This window comes from Elgaria multicarinata, chromosome 3 (genome assembly GCF_023053635.1).
Source record: "Elgaria multicarinata webbii isolate HBS135686 ecotype San Diego chromosome 3, rElgMul1.1.pri, whole genome shotgun sequence".
Taxonomy (NCBI): domain Eukaryota; kingdom Metazoa; phylum Chordata; class Lepidosauria; order Squamata; family Anguidae; genus Elgaria; species Elgaria multicarinata.
This window is the reverse complement of record NC_086173.1, coordinates 151101173-151117529: the sequence shown is the minus strand read 5'-3', so window position 1 is coordinate 151117529 and position 16357 is coordinate 151101173. Positions and strand designations below refer to the sequence as shown.

Sequence of the window (16357 nt, the reverse complement as noted above, 5' to 3'; positions counted from 1 at the left end):
ATGGCGACTGAGAGCTCGAAGAAGAAGAAGCTTCTATTGGAAGCGACTTGCTCCCTTTGCCTTGAGTACTTCGCTGATCCGGTAACTCTCAACTGTGGGCATGTTTTCTGTCACGACTGCATCACGAAGAGCTGGAACGAGTCTTCTGTGCATGCCGTGTGCCCTCAGTGTAAGGAGGCGCTTCCTCAGCTGATCTTCAAACGAAACCGGCGACTGGACAATGTTGTTAGATTGCTGAAAGAGCTGAGCGAACGGGATGGAGGAGGCAAGATCTGTGAGATGCACCAAGAGCGCTCCGAACTCTTCTGTAAGACGGACCAGGCCTTCATGTGCTCTGTCTGCGACCGATCCAAGGAGCACCAGACCCACAATGTCCTCCCTGTGGAAGAAGCTGCCCAAGAGTTTAAGGTAGGAAGTCTCTGATCTATGGGGCTGGTGAACAATTGGAGGTTTTTTTTTTAAAAAAAAAAAGGAAGGAAGAAAGAGGTGACAGGTGCAAGAGTAGAGTGACCATATGGAAAGGAGGACAGGGCTCTTGTATCTTTAACAGTTGTGAAGAAAAGGGAATTTCAGCAGGTGTCATTTGTATGCATGCAGCACCTGGTGAAATTCCCTCTTCATCACAACAGTTAAAGCTGCAGGAGCCCTGTGTTCTTTTGTATCTGGTCTCTCTAGTATAGCTCCTGCAGCTTTAATTGTTGCTAAAAAGAGGAAATTTCTACAGTTCCTGCATGCATGCAAATGAACCCTGCTGAAATTCCCTTACACAATTGTTAAAGATACAAGAGCCCTGTCCTCCTTTCCATATGGTCACCCTATGCAAGAGGTTGTGTGAGGGTACTTAATGGAGGAGAGAGAACTGAGGTAAAGAGAGAGAGAGAGGGCCTCCTCAGACAACGCACTAAGCCATGATTAGGCCGTTAACCCTTTTGCAGCAAACGGTTAGTGCGTGTGTTTAAATCATGGTTAAGTAGCCGCTATGGTTAGGAGTGGTTCACACACGGCACACTAAGCCATAATTTTTACTTCAAAAAGTGTAGTTCGAGGCTAGGTTGCGGGAGTTATTTGAGGGTTAAGCAACTCTTGCCTAACCCTGAAACAGACTGTGTGATGCAAGGGTTCTTTAACCCTCAAATAACCCCTGCTGCCTGGGTTTGTAGGACATGACAGACCAACATGGCAACCCCCACAGTTGGGCACTGCAAATTCATAACAGTGGACGGCATGTGCTGTAGAAACATAGAACCATAGAATAGCAGAGTTGGAAGAGGCCTACAAGGCCATCGAGTCCAACCCCCTGCTCAATGCAGGAATCCACCCTAAAGCATCCCTGACAGATGGTTGTCCAGCTGCCTCTTGAAGGTCTATAGTGGGAGAGCCCACAACTTCCCTAGGTAACTGGTTCCATTGTCGTACTGCTCTAACAGTCAGGAAGTTTTTCCTGATGTCCAGCTGGAATCTGGCTTCCTTTAACTTGAGCCCGTTATTCCGTGTCCTGCACTCTGGGACGATCGAGAAGAGATCCTGGCCCTCCTCTGTGTGACAACCTTTTAAGTATTTGAAGAGTGCTATCATGTCTCCCCTCAATCTTCTCTTCTCCAGGCTAAACATGCCCAGTTCTTTCAGTCTCTCTTCATAGGGCTTTGTTTCCAGACCCCTGATCATCCTGGTTGCCCTCCTCTGAACACACTCCAGCTTGTCTGCGTCCTTCTTGAATTGTGGAGCCCAGAACTGGACACAATACTCTAGATGAGGCCTAACCAGGGCCAAATAGAGAGGAACCAGTATCTCATGTGATTTGGAAGCTATACTTCTATTAATGCAGCCCAAAATAGCATTTGCTTTTCTTGCAGCCATATCACACTGTTGGCTCGTATTCAGCTTGCGATCTACAACAATTCCAAGATCCTTCTCGTTTGTAGTATTGCTGAGCCAAGTATCCCCCATCTTGTAACTGTGCATTTGGTTTCTATTTCCTAGATGTAGAACTTCTAGGAAATAGCCTCTCCCAGATAAATTAATCCACAGTGGGCTGTTGTGTCAGGCAAACAGGCCTGTTGATTTAAGCTGACCATCCAGTTCTAGGACTGCAGAGATCCGATGGCTAATACTTTCTTTGAAAGGCTGTGTTTTCCTTTCAGGATGCGTTTCATTGCTGTCTGGAGGTCCTTAGGAAAGAGAGAGGAGAGATTCTGGAGCATTGTGAGAGCGTGGAACAAGAATGTCAAGGCCTGGTTGTAGGTGTAACTGTTAACTTTAATTGGGAAATGCACAATTCACTTCTAATTTTAGATAAGAACATGAAATGTAAAATGCTGTGTTCTTTTCCAATGCCTTTTTGGAGTGGCTCATTCTTTCACAAGAAAGTCCATAAAAGAATTGAGGATAGGCTACTAAAAATCTTTCAGTAATCCTTGGAATATCGTATACAGTTCTGATCGCTGCACCTAAACAAACACTCTGGAAAGAGGGGAGCTTCTCATTATTACATTTATATCCCGTCTTTTGTTCCTCCAAGGGACCCAAGGCGGCGTACATAATCTTTAGGTAGAGTTGGTGTGCTGTTGGGCTGAGAGTCTTTGACTGGCCCAAAGCCACCCAGTGGGTTTCCATGGCCGAGTGGGGACTAGAACCCGCATCTCTCGACTCCCAGTCCAACACCTTAGCCACTACACTGGCATCCAGGAACACTTTGGTAGCAACCTGTGTTTCGTGACCCAGTTTGAGAAGCCCTGATCTAGGCAAATGCATGTTCTTGCGCTGAGAAGTTGCCCTGATCCAGCAGGCGAAAGTCACTGAGGTGAGGGGACAGCAACTTGTAGGATACCTGTCGCCATATAGATGATGTTGGACTCCAGCTCTCATCTGCCACAGCCAGCATGGCCAATGATGGGAAGGATGGGATTTGTAGCCTAGCAACATCTGGAGGCCCACACTTACCCCCTCCCTGAGGCAGTGGAGGCTGTTAGCTCTGATGCCAGTGGGGTGGTGAATCTGCCCCAGGTTTCAGTCAGAACTCTAAAGGAGCTCTCCAAGGTTTGAGGCACCTTGACTAGCTCCTTTAGGGTTCTGACTAAAACCCGGAGCGGAATCACCATCCGCGCTGACATTGGAGCCTACAGTCTCCACTGCCCTGACATAATGTAGTGGTGTCATACAAAAGGGGTGAGGAAATTCAGTGAGTTGCAGCAGTTTCATGTGTTTTGTAATGTCTGAATCTAGCAAGAGTTGAAAGTTGCTTGAGAAAAGCATTGATCTACCTGGGGTGTGTGTGTTTGGTCTTGTTGCCTTGTCTAAGGAAAGGAACCTCTCATACAAGCACTTGAGTCATTGCTGACTCCTAGAGGGATGCCTGCTTTCGCTGTTGTTTTCTTGGCAGTCTTTGTAGCGGGGTGGTTTGCCATTGCCTTCCCCAGTCGCAGTTACCTTTCCCCCAGCTAGCTGGGTACTAATTTTACCGACCTCGGAAGGATGGAAGGCTGATTCGACCTGAGCCGGCTGCCTGAGAACCAGCTTCCGCTGGGATCGAACTCAGGCCATGGGGAGAGTTTCAGCTGCAGAAACTGCTGCTTACCACTCTGCGCCACAGAGATGCTCAAAACCACTTTTCTAGACGTGAAGGAGTGTAACAATTGGTCCCCCTCTCAAACATTCAAGGAGCATGGGGAAACCAAAAATACATTGTCTTCAGCCAAAAAGAATTGGTATGGTACTGTGGGTGCAAGAAAGGAGTTGTTCCCCTTCTCCACAATTCAAATGTCCCATTGGAGCTAAACCCCTGCCCTGCAATATTGGGACAATAATACTAGCCTATCTTGCAGGGCTGTAAGGGTTACAAAAGAGAATGGCGGTGAAGTGCCTTGGGCATTCTAATGATCTGTGTAAACGTTATTATTATTATTATTATTATTATTAATTTATATAGCACCATCAATGCACATGGTGCTGTACAGAGTAAAACAGTAAATAGCAAGGCCCTGCCGCATAGGCTTACATTCTAATAAAATCATAGTAAAGCAATAAGGAGGGGAAGAGAATGGAAACAGGCACAGGGTAGGGTAAACAGGCACAGGGTAGGGTAAAACTAACAGTATAACTAACGTTAGGTGGTGGTATTTGTTGTTGGCAAAACAACATCTCACATTTTGACCCTGCAACGACTGACTCAATTCCTGTCTTTACATGTGTCTATCCTCTTTCCATCGGCTTGTCGCAGGGGCGAATGGAAAAGGTGAAGGTAACCATAGAGAGCCAGTTCCACGAACTGCACTGTTACCTCTATGATCAAGAGGACCGTCTACTGTCCGAGATGGAGGAGATAGAGGAGGAGATGGAGGAGAAGAGGAATGAGCACGCAGACAGGATCTCCCAGGAACTCACTTCTCTGGAGGAAATCATCTGGGAGCTGGAGGAGAAGTGTCAGCAGCCAGCGAGTGAACTCCTGCAGGTAGTGAGACGGGAGCAGAAATAGCAAAGAATCTACAGAGCCGGCCCTACCATTAGGTAGAGAGAGAGAGGGCCGTTTCAGGCCCCAGATGCTACTGGGAGTGGGTGAGATGGGGACTTGTCCTGCACTCCCTGACATTGTGAAGAAAGCTGTCCCAGCACTGTTGTTGAAGTAAGAATCAAATGTCACTCTGGTTGGCAGTACCTGGAATGGGGAGGGGCCATCTTTGTCATAGAAGCATAGAATACTTGAGCTGGACGGGGCCTATAAGGCCATCAAGTCCAACCCCCTGCTCAACGCAGGAATGCACCCTAAAGCATCCCTGACAAGCGGCTGTCCAGCTGCCTCTTGAATGCCTCTAGTGTGGGAGAGCCCACCACCCCACTAGGTCATTGGTTCCCTTGTTGTACTGTTTTAACACTCAGGGAGTTTTTCCTGATGTCCAGCTGGAATCTGGCTTCCTGTCACATGAACCCATTATTCCGTGACCTGCACTCCGGGATGACCGAGAAGAGATCCTTTGCCTCAGACTGGGTGTGGCTTCTTGTGCCGTCCAAACTTGGTGAGGGTGTCTTGCTGGAGAGGTTAGCAAACCACTCAGAACCCATTGCCTGTAGTAGTAGTAGTAGTAGTAGTAGTAGTAGTAGTAATAGTAATAGTAATAGTAATAGTAATAATAATAATATTTCTTACCCGCCTCTCCACTTGGATTGAGGCGGGGAGCAACAGTGAATATAAAACACTGTAGGGTGATTTGTTAACCACTCCAACAAGCCACCCTCATTGGGTTCAGCAGACTCAAGATGCCGCAATGGTGGTGGTGGTGGTTTGAACTGGCGACTGTGGGTGCCGCAAGTGGATAAAACCCACAGTGGGCTGCAGTGATTTTGCAAGCCTGGTCGCAGAGTATTCTTTTTCTTTCTCTTCTAGGACGCTGATACTACCTTGCAGAGGTAAGTGAGCTGTAGGACGTACGAATTCTGGCTAGCAAAATGTAGTCCTGGTCCCATGATCAGATAGGGCATGCCGTTTACAGGGCATGCATAAGATGTGCCCCCGCCCCTCAGCGATTTCCCCAACGGTTGCTTTTCCTGGTGTCCCTATTCACCTTTGGAGTAGGGGAGAGGGGAGGAGGAGGAGAAGGAGGGCAATTGGTTCCTTCACGTCTGCATACAGCAAGCTGAGAAATGAGGAAATGGAATCTAACCCAAGACCGGCGTTCCCCAACTTGAGGCCCTCCAAATATGTTGGACCACAACTAATCATCTCCAGACAGTGCAGCCACAGACTCTGCTGGGTGAGGGTGATGAGAGTTGTAGTCCAACATGTCTGGCAGGCCTCAGGTTGAGGAAGCCAACCCTTAGACCAGCCTTCCTCAACCTGGGGCGCTCCAGATGTGTTGGACTACAACTCCCAGAATCTGGCTGGGGCATTCTGGGAGGTGCAGTCCAACACATCTGGAGCGCCCCAGGTTGAGGAAGGCTGCCTTAGACAAACTCAGTCTCAGATGAACTACAGTCACGGATAAAAATCCGCTTTGGTTGTAAGGCAACTTAGTTTCATTGAGCGTGATACAGCTGTATGGAGAGAGTCCTGCAGACAAAGAACTTCTCCCCTGGCAGTGTGAAAAGCAGGTATATTTATCCACAGTAGCATCTTAACCAATTAGCAGTTGGTAAAATTCTGAAGCAAAACAAAGACAGATCAAAGAAAAGTTCTTCATTATACCTTATCAACAAATGGCCCATAACTCTTCCAGTAATGTCAGATTGACCTGGATGGTCAGTCCTCCTTATCAAGCTACGTAGCTTATTTGTCTTATACCATAGCAAAAGGTCTTGACAGTTAGAAATTCTAATTAAGCATTTCCTGCCAATTAAGTAGTTTCAGCATTGCGGCACATTCAGGCACATCCATCATTCCAATCCCATCATGCAGTTCACTTGCAAGAACCAAGCTACATACAGAGGCCTACACACAGAGCAGGTAATATCAAGGGTTGTGGCTTTGCTTTCTCACTACTTTTGCTCCTTGATCCTTTGGCGTGCCTCTGTTTTGGGAGTTCTGGATTGCATGGCTGATCGGGAAATGCAACGTGCTCCCCTCCAGGTTTGTGACGAAGGAGATGTTTAGCAGTCCGGTGGTTTATCCTCCTGCATTGAAATGGGACCTCTGGGAAGTGTGTGATTTCAGCGCCACTCTGGAGAATGTTGCCAGACAAGTGAAAGGTAACAGAGCAACTGCCAGCTGGGGAATCCTGGGAGTTGTATGATTTTTTTCTGTCTAAACATACATATGATTGTGCTTTAACGCACGTATTTTACCCCACTCTTCAGTCAGAAAGGCTCCCCGTACACTATGCTCAACATCTAAGGTTGTCCTCCGGGTGCCTGTCCCGAGGGAATCTCGGAAAATGGCAACAAGGGAGAGGGCCTTTTCAGTGGTGGCCCCTCAATTATGGAATGATCTCCCCAATGAGGCTCGCCTGGCACCAACATTGTTATCTTTTCGGCACCAGCTCAAGATCTTTCTCTTCTCCCAGGCATTTAATAGCATATGCTGAGTTTTTTAACTGACCCCAGAATAGTTGTTTTAAACAGAAGTTGTCTGTTTTTGATGGTTTTTATGCTTTTAAATTTTGTATATTTGTTTTTAATGTTCACTGTTTTTAACTTTTGTAAACTGCCTGGAGAGGGAGAGGGAGAGTGTCCAACGGGAGCAGGCCGTGATGTTTCTTCCGCCTGCTCCTATCCCCTTGCACTTTCTTCTTCCCCACAGGGCCAAGATGACAGTTTGCCCTGTGGGGGTGGGGGAAGAGTCCAACAAGACGCAACCAATTAAAACGAATTTTGGATGCCTTTTGAGAAGACTGTTTTAATTCATTGTGGAAAGTGATTGGGTGACAATTGCTCTTGCAGTGTTTATTTCAGAATTGTATCCTGCGCAATATTTCTCTCGCCTCTCCCTTCTGACTAAGGAAGTATCACACCAATGTCCCACCTCCAGTGGCCTCGTGGCAATTCCTTGGTGGCACTGTAGGGGCATTCCTTCCTGTAAAGACATAGGTTAGAAAACATGCCCAGAATGTACGTGCACCCTCGAGCATAGTCCTAGCAAACAATTTAGGAAGTTGACTTGCTTCTGGGCTGTACTATTTCGGACTGCAAGTGGGGTGTGTGTGTCTCATATCCTCCGGCGCAGGGACACCCGAACACCCGCTCAGAGGAGGTTGCTCTGATGCATTTTCGGATGATTTATTGCTCTGGCCTATCTTCCTAATCAGGACAGCTATTTATTTATTTCATTTATATCCCACCTTTTTTCCTCCAAGGAACCCAAAGTGCCGTACATAATCGTCGTCCTCCTCTCCATTTTATCCTCACAACAACAACCCTGGGACGTGGGTTGGGCTGAGAGCCTGTGACTGGCCCAAAGTCACCCAGTGGGTTTCCATGGCTGCGTGGGGACTAGAACTCGGATCTCCCAACTCCCAGTCCAACACCTTAGCCACTACACCGCACTGGCTCTTATGCAGAGCGATGAAGGCGTGGCTTCATTATGCGTGGGGTCATTACTGTGGCTCGTGCCAAAAAAACGTTGGCCTCGAGAGAGAAGCGTGGGCTGCCCATTTCAATTCAGGAGTATGCCTTGGATCTTGGAAAACTAGGAAACTCTGGAAGACTAGGAAACTCTGATTTAGACAACCCTTTTGCTTCTTCCAGGCACAGTGATTACAATGGAGTAACTCTGCCCCATTCACTTGCGTCTAATAGAGGGCTCACAAGATGCAGACATCCTCTTATGTCTCTTGTTTTTCCAGTGCTGCTTCTGTTCATTTTTTTCTTACTGCAGGAAATCCATCTTGGGGGTGGGGAAGGCGTGGGATAGAAGCACTGTCTCTTTGCAGGTGTGCACAGGAAAATGGGAAGGGAGGCAGGCAGGGTGGGAGGCATGGTCCGTAAGGAAGCTAAATGACGTGTTAGGGGTGCCTCTCCTTTCTCTCTGGTTTGCCGGGCGTTTCCTGTTGCCGAGTCATTCCACTTCCTGCAGTGCAGCTTTTCTCCTAAAGAGTGTCAGCTTTCACTTTCATTGATTCCAGGGACTGAATTCAATTTCGAAGAAGCTCTCAGAGGTGGTGGGCGGGGTTGAAGGGTGGGGGCCAAAAGACACAAAATTCCAGCAGAAAGAAAAAACTTAAGTTGGCAGCAAATCAATTTAACTTTAGTTAGTTGGTTGATTTGTTCCTTGCCTTTCTACCAAGAAAAACGCCTGCCTGGATAGAAATAGAACTAGCCTGGCCTTCCTTGGGGGTGAGTTCCAAAAATTCAGAGTAGCCACCAAGAAGGCCCTGTGTCACGTTCCCATCAAGTGTGCCTCTAACAGTGGCGGGGCCCAGATAAGGGCTTCTCTTGTGCACCCTAAAACCTGGGCAGCCTCATTTGGAAGGATGTAGTTGTTCAAATGATCTGTTCTGAAGCTGTGTTTGGCTGGAGTCTGGGTGTTTTCTAAGCTCTACTTGCGACAAAATTTCAATATTCGCGTTAGTAAAAAGACAAATTTGAATCTATGCTAGTCAATTGGCGTTTGCGTGAGTATTCTCCAACCCCATCCATCTTTTTAGTTTCTACGTAATGCTGCAACTTGAAATATAGAGAATAGAGGGTATAATCAGAGAAACAACTGCTCAGAGATGTTCGGCTACTGGGCGGTATAGAAATGCAATAAACAAACATACTTATAAAGAGAAAAAGCATAATATTAACCTTTGTTCCCTTTTCTTCCTCAGACACTCTGAATAATGGTCATCTGCTGCAAAAAGGTAAATTTCTGGGGTCAATGGAGGACCAAACCCATGGGGAGGGACGAGGGGCCTTGTGAAGAGATCTCCCGCTTGGTATTTCATTGGGGTTGAGCAGTTTGAACTTGTGTCTCTGGAACAAAACAAGGAGTTGGAAAGGGCAATGAAGGAGCAGTTCTTTGTGTTGACATTTGTTTGCCTTCTTTGAACTTAAATCCAGCTCTCTTAAGACATGACACACCCAGTTGTCCCCTGTGTTCACCAGTGGTGGGGTGATAAATTGGGAAGTGCAGGAGCTCAACCTCCATAGCCCATTGGCTCTTCGTTTTGATCATGTTAATCCACTCTTGCGATCCCTTCATTGGCTTCCAAATCACTTTAGACTTCATTATAAACGTCTCCTGTGGACTTTCAGAGTTTGTCCTGATTTAGCTCCTCCTTACCTTTCTTCTATTGTTTCACATTATAGCCCCTGCCTGTGCTCTTCGTTCCTTGAATGCCCCGTTTCTTGGCCGCCCTAGGGTCTCGATTTCCCTTGCTCAGCTCCATCCATTTTTTCTCGCTGCTCCCTACGCCTGGAATTGTCTTCCAGAGCATTTGCGTGCCGTGAGTTCAAGCACGGTTTTTAAAGCTCAGCTGAAAACCCTTCTTTTCTCCAAAGCTTTTGGAATTTCACTCCGAACTCACTGTTTTATAATGTTGATTAGTTTTGTTATCTCCTGTGCCTATTTGTTTGACTGTGATTTTATCAGAATGTATGCCTCTGTGGCAAGTAGTTGCTCTTTTATTGTTTTACCCTGTACATTTCCATTTCCATCGGTCTATATAAAATAATAATAATAATAATAATAATAAATTAACAACATTGCAGAAGCCCCCAGGTAGGGTTGTTGGAGAAATCAACAGAGTTTGGATTTCTATGAATCCGACCTGCAGTTTCCTCAGTGGACCGGCTTTTTCAGAGCTAGTCCGCTCTGAAAAAGCAGTTTCCTCGCACTTGTGGATCAGTTTTCCATGTTTGGGATGGATTTGCACTAATTTGCATTAGCACTAACATGCATTAACTAATACAGATTAGTGCACTTGCGCAAGTAGAATAAAATTCTGGTTAACAAACAACCACCACATAATTTCATCAGTAAATGGATGACAGAATGGAAAAATCTGACAATCGATGAAACACAGAGAAAAGAATTAATAAGACCCGTACATCCTTAGTCCCTGATTTGTTCCCCAGCAATCTCCAAGTAGAACTGAAAAAATGTCTGCCTGATTCCCTGGGAGATGCTGCCTGTCAGTGTGGGCATTGCTGAGCTAGATGGACCAAGGGTAGAAGGCAGCTTCTTGCATACCTAGGTTGTGAAGGATAATATTGACCTACCCAACAATGGAGAGTTAACTAAATGCTGTCTGTTGTTATTTGTATGTATGTATGATTGCATTTATATCCCGCCTTTTTTTCTCCAAGGAACCCAAGGCAGTGTACATAATCCTCCTCCTCTCCATTTTATCCTCGCAACAACAACCCTGTGAGGTGGGTTGGGCTGAGTCTGTGACTGGCCCAAAGTCACCCAGTGGGTTTTCATGGCCGAGTGGGGACTAGAACCCGGATCTCCCGACTCCCAGTCCAACACTTTAGCCACTACACTGGCTCTCATTTGTTTGTTTGTTTTTATTAATAACTAGGAAACAGACTTGGCTTTGCACGGATTGGAATAACCCCTATTTTGATGCAAGCAGACTTACACAGTTCTCAGAGTTGGATGCATTGTGCCCATCCCCTCTGAGTGAAGCCATGTCCATTGGCACCCCTATTTCCCCCTGAGGGATGGGTCTATCCTCTCCATTCCTCTGAGGGGGGCTGCCCCTCAGCAAGGAGAAAGGGCAGGTCTATTACTCAATCCCTCGGCTTCCTAATTTCCCCTCACCTTCAAGCTGTATGGGGTACATAGTTACTTGTTGGTTAGCAAAGCCTGCCCTTAGTGGGTGAAGACGTCGGTGTAGACTGCAACCACATGGGAATACTTTAATGGATTAAAATGTATGTGTTTTAAAGGCAAAATAACCCCAATGTGTACACTGCTAGGGTCCCTTTTGTATCCATGCAAATTTCAAAGGTCTAGATTCAGGGCCAGATTAAAGCTCTAAGCCATATCAAGATTTAGAGGCCCCATACCATAACAATAAAGAGAGAAAAGTGTATTATATTATGATAGGAAGGGTAATGAAAGGTACCGCTCAGCATTAAGAGTTCTTGTAGTTAAACAGATTTAGAAAGCCTTCTCTGAAGATGTGTATAAAGGCACTCATAGAGTATCATAGAATCATAGAATAGCAGAGTTGGAAGGGGCCTAAAAGGCCTTCGAGTCCAACCCCCTGCTCAATGCAGGAATCCACCCTAAAGCATCCCTGACAGATGGTTGTCCAGCTGCCTCTTGAAGGCCTCTAGTGTGGGAGAGACCACAACCTCCCTAGGTAACTGATTCCATTGTCGTACTGCTCTAACAGTCAGGAAGTTTTTTCTGGTGTCCAGCTGGAATCTGGCTTCCTTTAACTTGAGCCCATTATTCCGTGTCCTGCACTCTGGGAGGATCGAGAAGAGATCCTGGCCCTCCTCTATGTGACAACCTTTTAGGTATTTGAAGAGTGCTAGCATGTCTCCCCTCAATCTTCTCTTCTCCAGGCTAAACATGCCCAGTTCTTTCAGTTTTTCTTCATAGGGTTTTGTTTCCAGACCCCTGATCATCCTGGTTGCCCTCCTCTGAACACGCTCCAGCTTGTCTGCATCCTTCTTGAATTGTGGAGCCCAGATTTGAAGTTGATTTGAACTGGCTGTAATTTACACTTATTGCCTTCAATACTAAATGCTGTGTTGCCATGCATTCTCTCTATAACGCAATTCCGTTGTAAGTCACACAAGACTTTCCAACATATTTAAGCCAAAGCGATTTCAACTTAGTGATCGCCAACCTTTTTAGAGGCCCCTGATAATATGAGGCAGCTAGGGTCCCTTTTGTAGCCATGCAAGTTTCAAAGGTCTAGGTTCAGGGCTGGATTAAGATATGCTGAGGCCCTAAGCCATATCAAGATTCAGAGGCCCCATACTATAACAATAAAGATAAAAAAGTGTATTACATTATGATAGGAAGGGTAATGAAAGGGTACTGCTCAGCATTGGGAGTGCTTGTAGTTAAACAGTGTTAAATAGCCTTCTCTGAAGATGTGTATAAAAGACGGACAGACGCACACCATCTTTCGTTATTGGTATTGTTATTGTGATCATCTATAACAGTGGTTCCCAAACTTTTTCAGGTAACCGCCCCCTTGGTTCCACAAACTCATGCCCAGTGCCCCCTGCGCACAGCCCTTTTAAATGGGAAGTACCTGCCGCAGACTTGCAGAGGGAGGGAAAAGAGAGCGAACGCCTCTGTTTTGCAGCCGGCGTGGCGGGGCACACCAAGCAGGGTATGTCTCTTCATTAGCGTTTTGGTGCTTTTGAAACATTTCAATTCACCGTTAAAAGGACTCTTCTTAAACAGTATTAATACATGTGTGGATTCTTCCCCTATATGGCTTGGGACCAAACTACCTTCTCCCATAAAAATGTCCCTGGGTTTTAAGACCTACTGGAGAGGCGCTTCTCGGAAAAGAACACCTCAAGCGCCCCCCTGCCGCCCCTTTGCCTCTTAACACCCCCCTATGCAATCCCACCGCCCCCAAGGGGGCAGTACCGCCCACTTTGGGAACCACTGATCTATAATAATGTATCTAGGCTCAGGGTGTAGGTCACTCTCACCCCAGCTGTTCTGCTCACCCCCTTTTCTCCTCTCTCCTGCTCCTCACAGCAAATGTGACTTTGGATCCAAACACGGCTCATCCCAAGCTTGTCCTTTCTGAAGATTGTAAAAGCCTGAGACTGGGTGACAAAGCTCTGGATCTGGTCAACAGTGGCAAGAGGTTTGACCAGTGCCTCTTTGCGCTCGGACGTGAGGCGTTCATGGCAGGTCGCCATTACTGGGAAGTTGTGGTGGGGAGCAAGGATGGCTGGGGCCTGGGCGTGGCCAGGAGCTCTGTGAAGAGAAAGGGCATCGTCTCCTTAAGCCCCGCAGACGGCATCTGGGCCATGGCAAAATGGGGGGATCAGTGTGCGGTCCTCGTCCCCCCCGATTTCCCTTCACTGCTTGTGGAGTGGGAACTCAAGAGGATCCGCGTGTGTCTGAATTACGAGGGGCGGCAGTTGGCTTTTTTGGATGCTGACAGAGGGACCTTGCTTTATGCCTTCTCGGGCACTTCCTTTTCCGGAGAGCCCCTTCACCCCTTCTTCTGGCTTCAAAGAAAAGCCCAGCTCTCTCTTTCCCCTTGAGGCAGTCGAAGCCACCTCACAGGCCTTTGCTGGCAAAGGTCTCCTGCCTTTAGGACCCTCGTTCCTAATTTCAATGTCCGTTTGCCCCCTTTCCCTTCCTTTCTATGGAACCGCTGCTACTTGGACCAGATGCTGTGAAATTTGCAGGCCAGATGTCTTGTGTTTGGAGTGCCAGTTCTGTTGTTCCTATTCAGTTTCTTCCTTCAGCAAATGAGGAACCTCTTTTGAAAGCCCCTGTGAGGGGAGAGAATGGGCTCTGGGGTGCATTTAACCCATCGCTTCCCTCTTGTAATACAGAGGACGTTATTGGGACACTGTTCTACACAGCTATTCTGTAACACAGCCTTCCCCAACCCAGTGCCCTCCAGGTCACTTGGACGTCAACTCCCCGTATGCCTCAGCTAACAGTCGCTGGTCAGGAATCCTGGGAGTTGTAGTCTGAAAGATCCTGAGGGCACCAACTTGGGAAGGCATCTGTAACACAATCTTTAACAAACAGATATGGATGATACAGCCTTTAGGCCCCTTTCTGTATCATGTATATTGAAGGTTTTGGACAGGTCCCCCCCCCCCCCATGTGTTGACATGTGTTTAACCTTCCACTCTTTTTGTATCTTGTCTATGAACACGTTTTGGACAGTTTTTAATGCGTTAAGATGTATTAAACGTTTGGTCTCCCTCTTTCTTTTGTGTGTTCTCTTCTGGATCAAAAGCACACTGCCCATGCAACTCTCTCTGCCATTATTTATTTATTTATTTATATAGCACCATCAATGTACATGGTGCTGTACAGAGTAAAACAGTAAATAGCAAGACCCTGCCGCATAGGAACAAGACCCTGTCTTGTTAATCCCTTCCAAGAATGGAACCAATGATAATGGAACCAATGTCCGAGGGAGGTCGTGGGCTCTCCCACACTAGAGGCCTTCAAGAGGCATCTGTCAGGGATGCTTTAAGGTGGATTCCTGCATTGAGCAGGGGGTTGGACTCGATGGCCTTATAGGCCCCTTCCAAGTCGACTATTATACGAGTCTAGATCATGGAGGCGATTTCATGCATAGAGCATGTTCCCCTCTATGGACTTGCCCTCTAATCCAGGGATAGTTCAGGCAGGACCAGCAGAGGGCAGAGGTGGGCCACCAGGTGTGGCGGCGCTCTCTGCCATGTGCAATTGTTAGTTGCTTGCGCGAGGCAGAATCCACAAATAGGGGTTGAATTTCATTAGAATTCGGTTCTGGCACTAGCCTTGGTTGAGGCATTAAGCCTCAGTAGGGTTCACAAACGCGTGAGATGGGGCATGGGGCCACACAGTGTGCATTGGACCCTCCCCCTCAGTCCCCAACCTCCCGGCACTGAGCAGGGAAAGGCTGAAGAGGAATTCTAGTTATGCTCTCTCAAATGCAAGTACCCTCACACGGCTGGGGACTCTGTAACAGGGCCAGCGTGCACAGGGGTGGGTGGGGGCGGGCCCAAAATGCCTGGGCCCCTACTCACACATCTGTGTGCCCTGTTCAGGATTAATGCTTAAAAAGGGCTACTCTAGAAGAGCAGTTGAGTAACCATGGGAGCTGAGAATGGCAGCTGTGGCAAAGGTAGGGTGACCATGTGAAAAAGAAGACAGGTCTCCTGTATCTTTAACAGTTGCATAGAAAAGGGAATTTCAGCAGGTGTCCTTTGTATGCATGCAGCACCTGGTGAAATCCCCTCTTCATCACAACAGTTAAAGCTGCAGGAGCTATACTGTGACCAGATTTAAAAGCGGGCAGGGCACCTGCAGCTTTAACAGCTGTAATGGAGAGGGAATTTCACCAGGTTCTCCAAATATACAAATGACACCTGCTGAAATTCCCCTTTCAATAAAACTGTTAAAGATACAGGAGCCCTGTCCTCCTTTTCATAGGGTCACCCTATGTTTGTATGCATTCAGCACCTGGTGAAATTCCCTCTTCATCACAACAGTTTAAAGCTCCAGGAGCTAAACTACAGTGACCAGATGCAAAAGAGGGCAGGGCTAAATTTAAAACAGAGAGCTTCAGCTACTGGGTGGTATTTAAATGTAATAAATAAAATAAAATCTTGGCTGGTCTATCATAGAAGGCTTTTTTAAAAAATTTAAAAAGGCTTTGGTATGTTCTCAAAAAAAATATTTAGTGTCCGCCTAACATCTTTGGTTGGAGGACCTGGGGGCTGTCTATATGCATTGAAAATTTCAGAAATGTCTGAGTTCGGTGTGAACCGCCCAGAGAGCTCTGGCTATTGGGCGGTATAGAAATGTAATAAATAAATAAATAAATAAATTTCCTAGCAGTCCCCACAGGAAAAGGTGGAATAAGGTGTTTTGTAGGCCTGTCTGAAAGCCTGGGACTGCTGGAACCATCTGCAAATCATTTGGGAGGGAGTTCCACAATGTGGGGCCAACACTGAGAAAGTCCTGTTTCTTGTACCCCCAGTCTGATTGATCTTACAGGTAGGGCTATGCACAGGACCTTGTTAAAGTCTCAGGGGTAGGTTTGTATGGATGAAGGAAGTCCCCCCAAATAAATATTTTTTTCTTTCTGAGGCCATTTGTTTCTTCCGCTACATTGATTTTTTAAAAAATCCCTTAAATCATTAGTTTCTTTCCTAATGAATATAAAGGGAAAAGATATTTGCTATAATGTCATCTTAGTTCAATCCTAAAGGAAATATGTTGATACGATTACAGCTGTGGTACAAAGCACTGCCACAATTAAAAGGAATATATGAAGAA

General features: G+C 46.6%; 1 protein-coding gene across 1 annotated transcript; it reads left to right on the top strand.

Annotated features, from left to right (window-relative positions):
- LOC134395549 (zinc finger protein RFP-like) lies at nt 1-13608 on the top strand. Its single transcript, XM_063121712.1, has 5 exons — nt 1-408; nt 4217-4447; nt 5378-5400; nt 6557-6675; nt 13091-13608. The coding sequence occupies exons 1-5, from the start codon at nt 1-3 to the stop codon at nt 13606-13608; spliced, it is 1299 nt and encodes a 432-aa protein (XP_062977782.1).
- The last annotated feature ends 2749 nt before the right edge of the window (nt 13609-16357 follow it).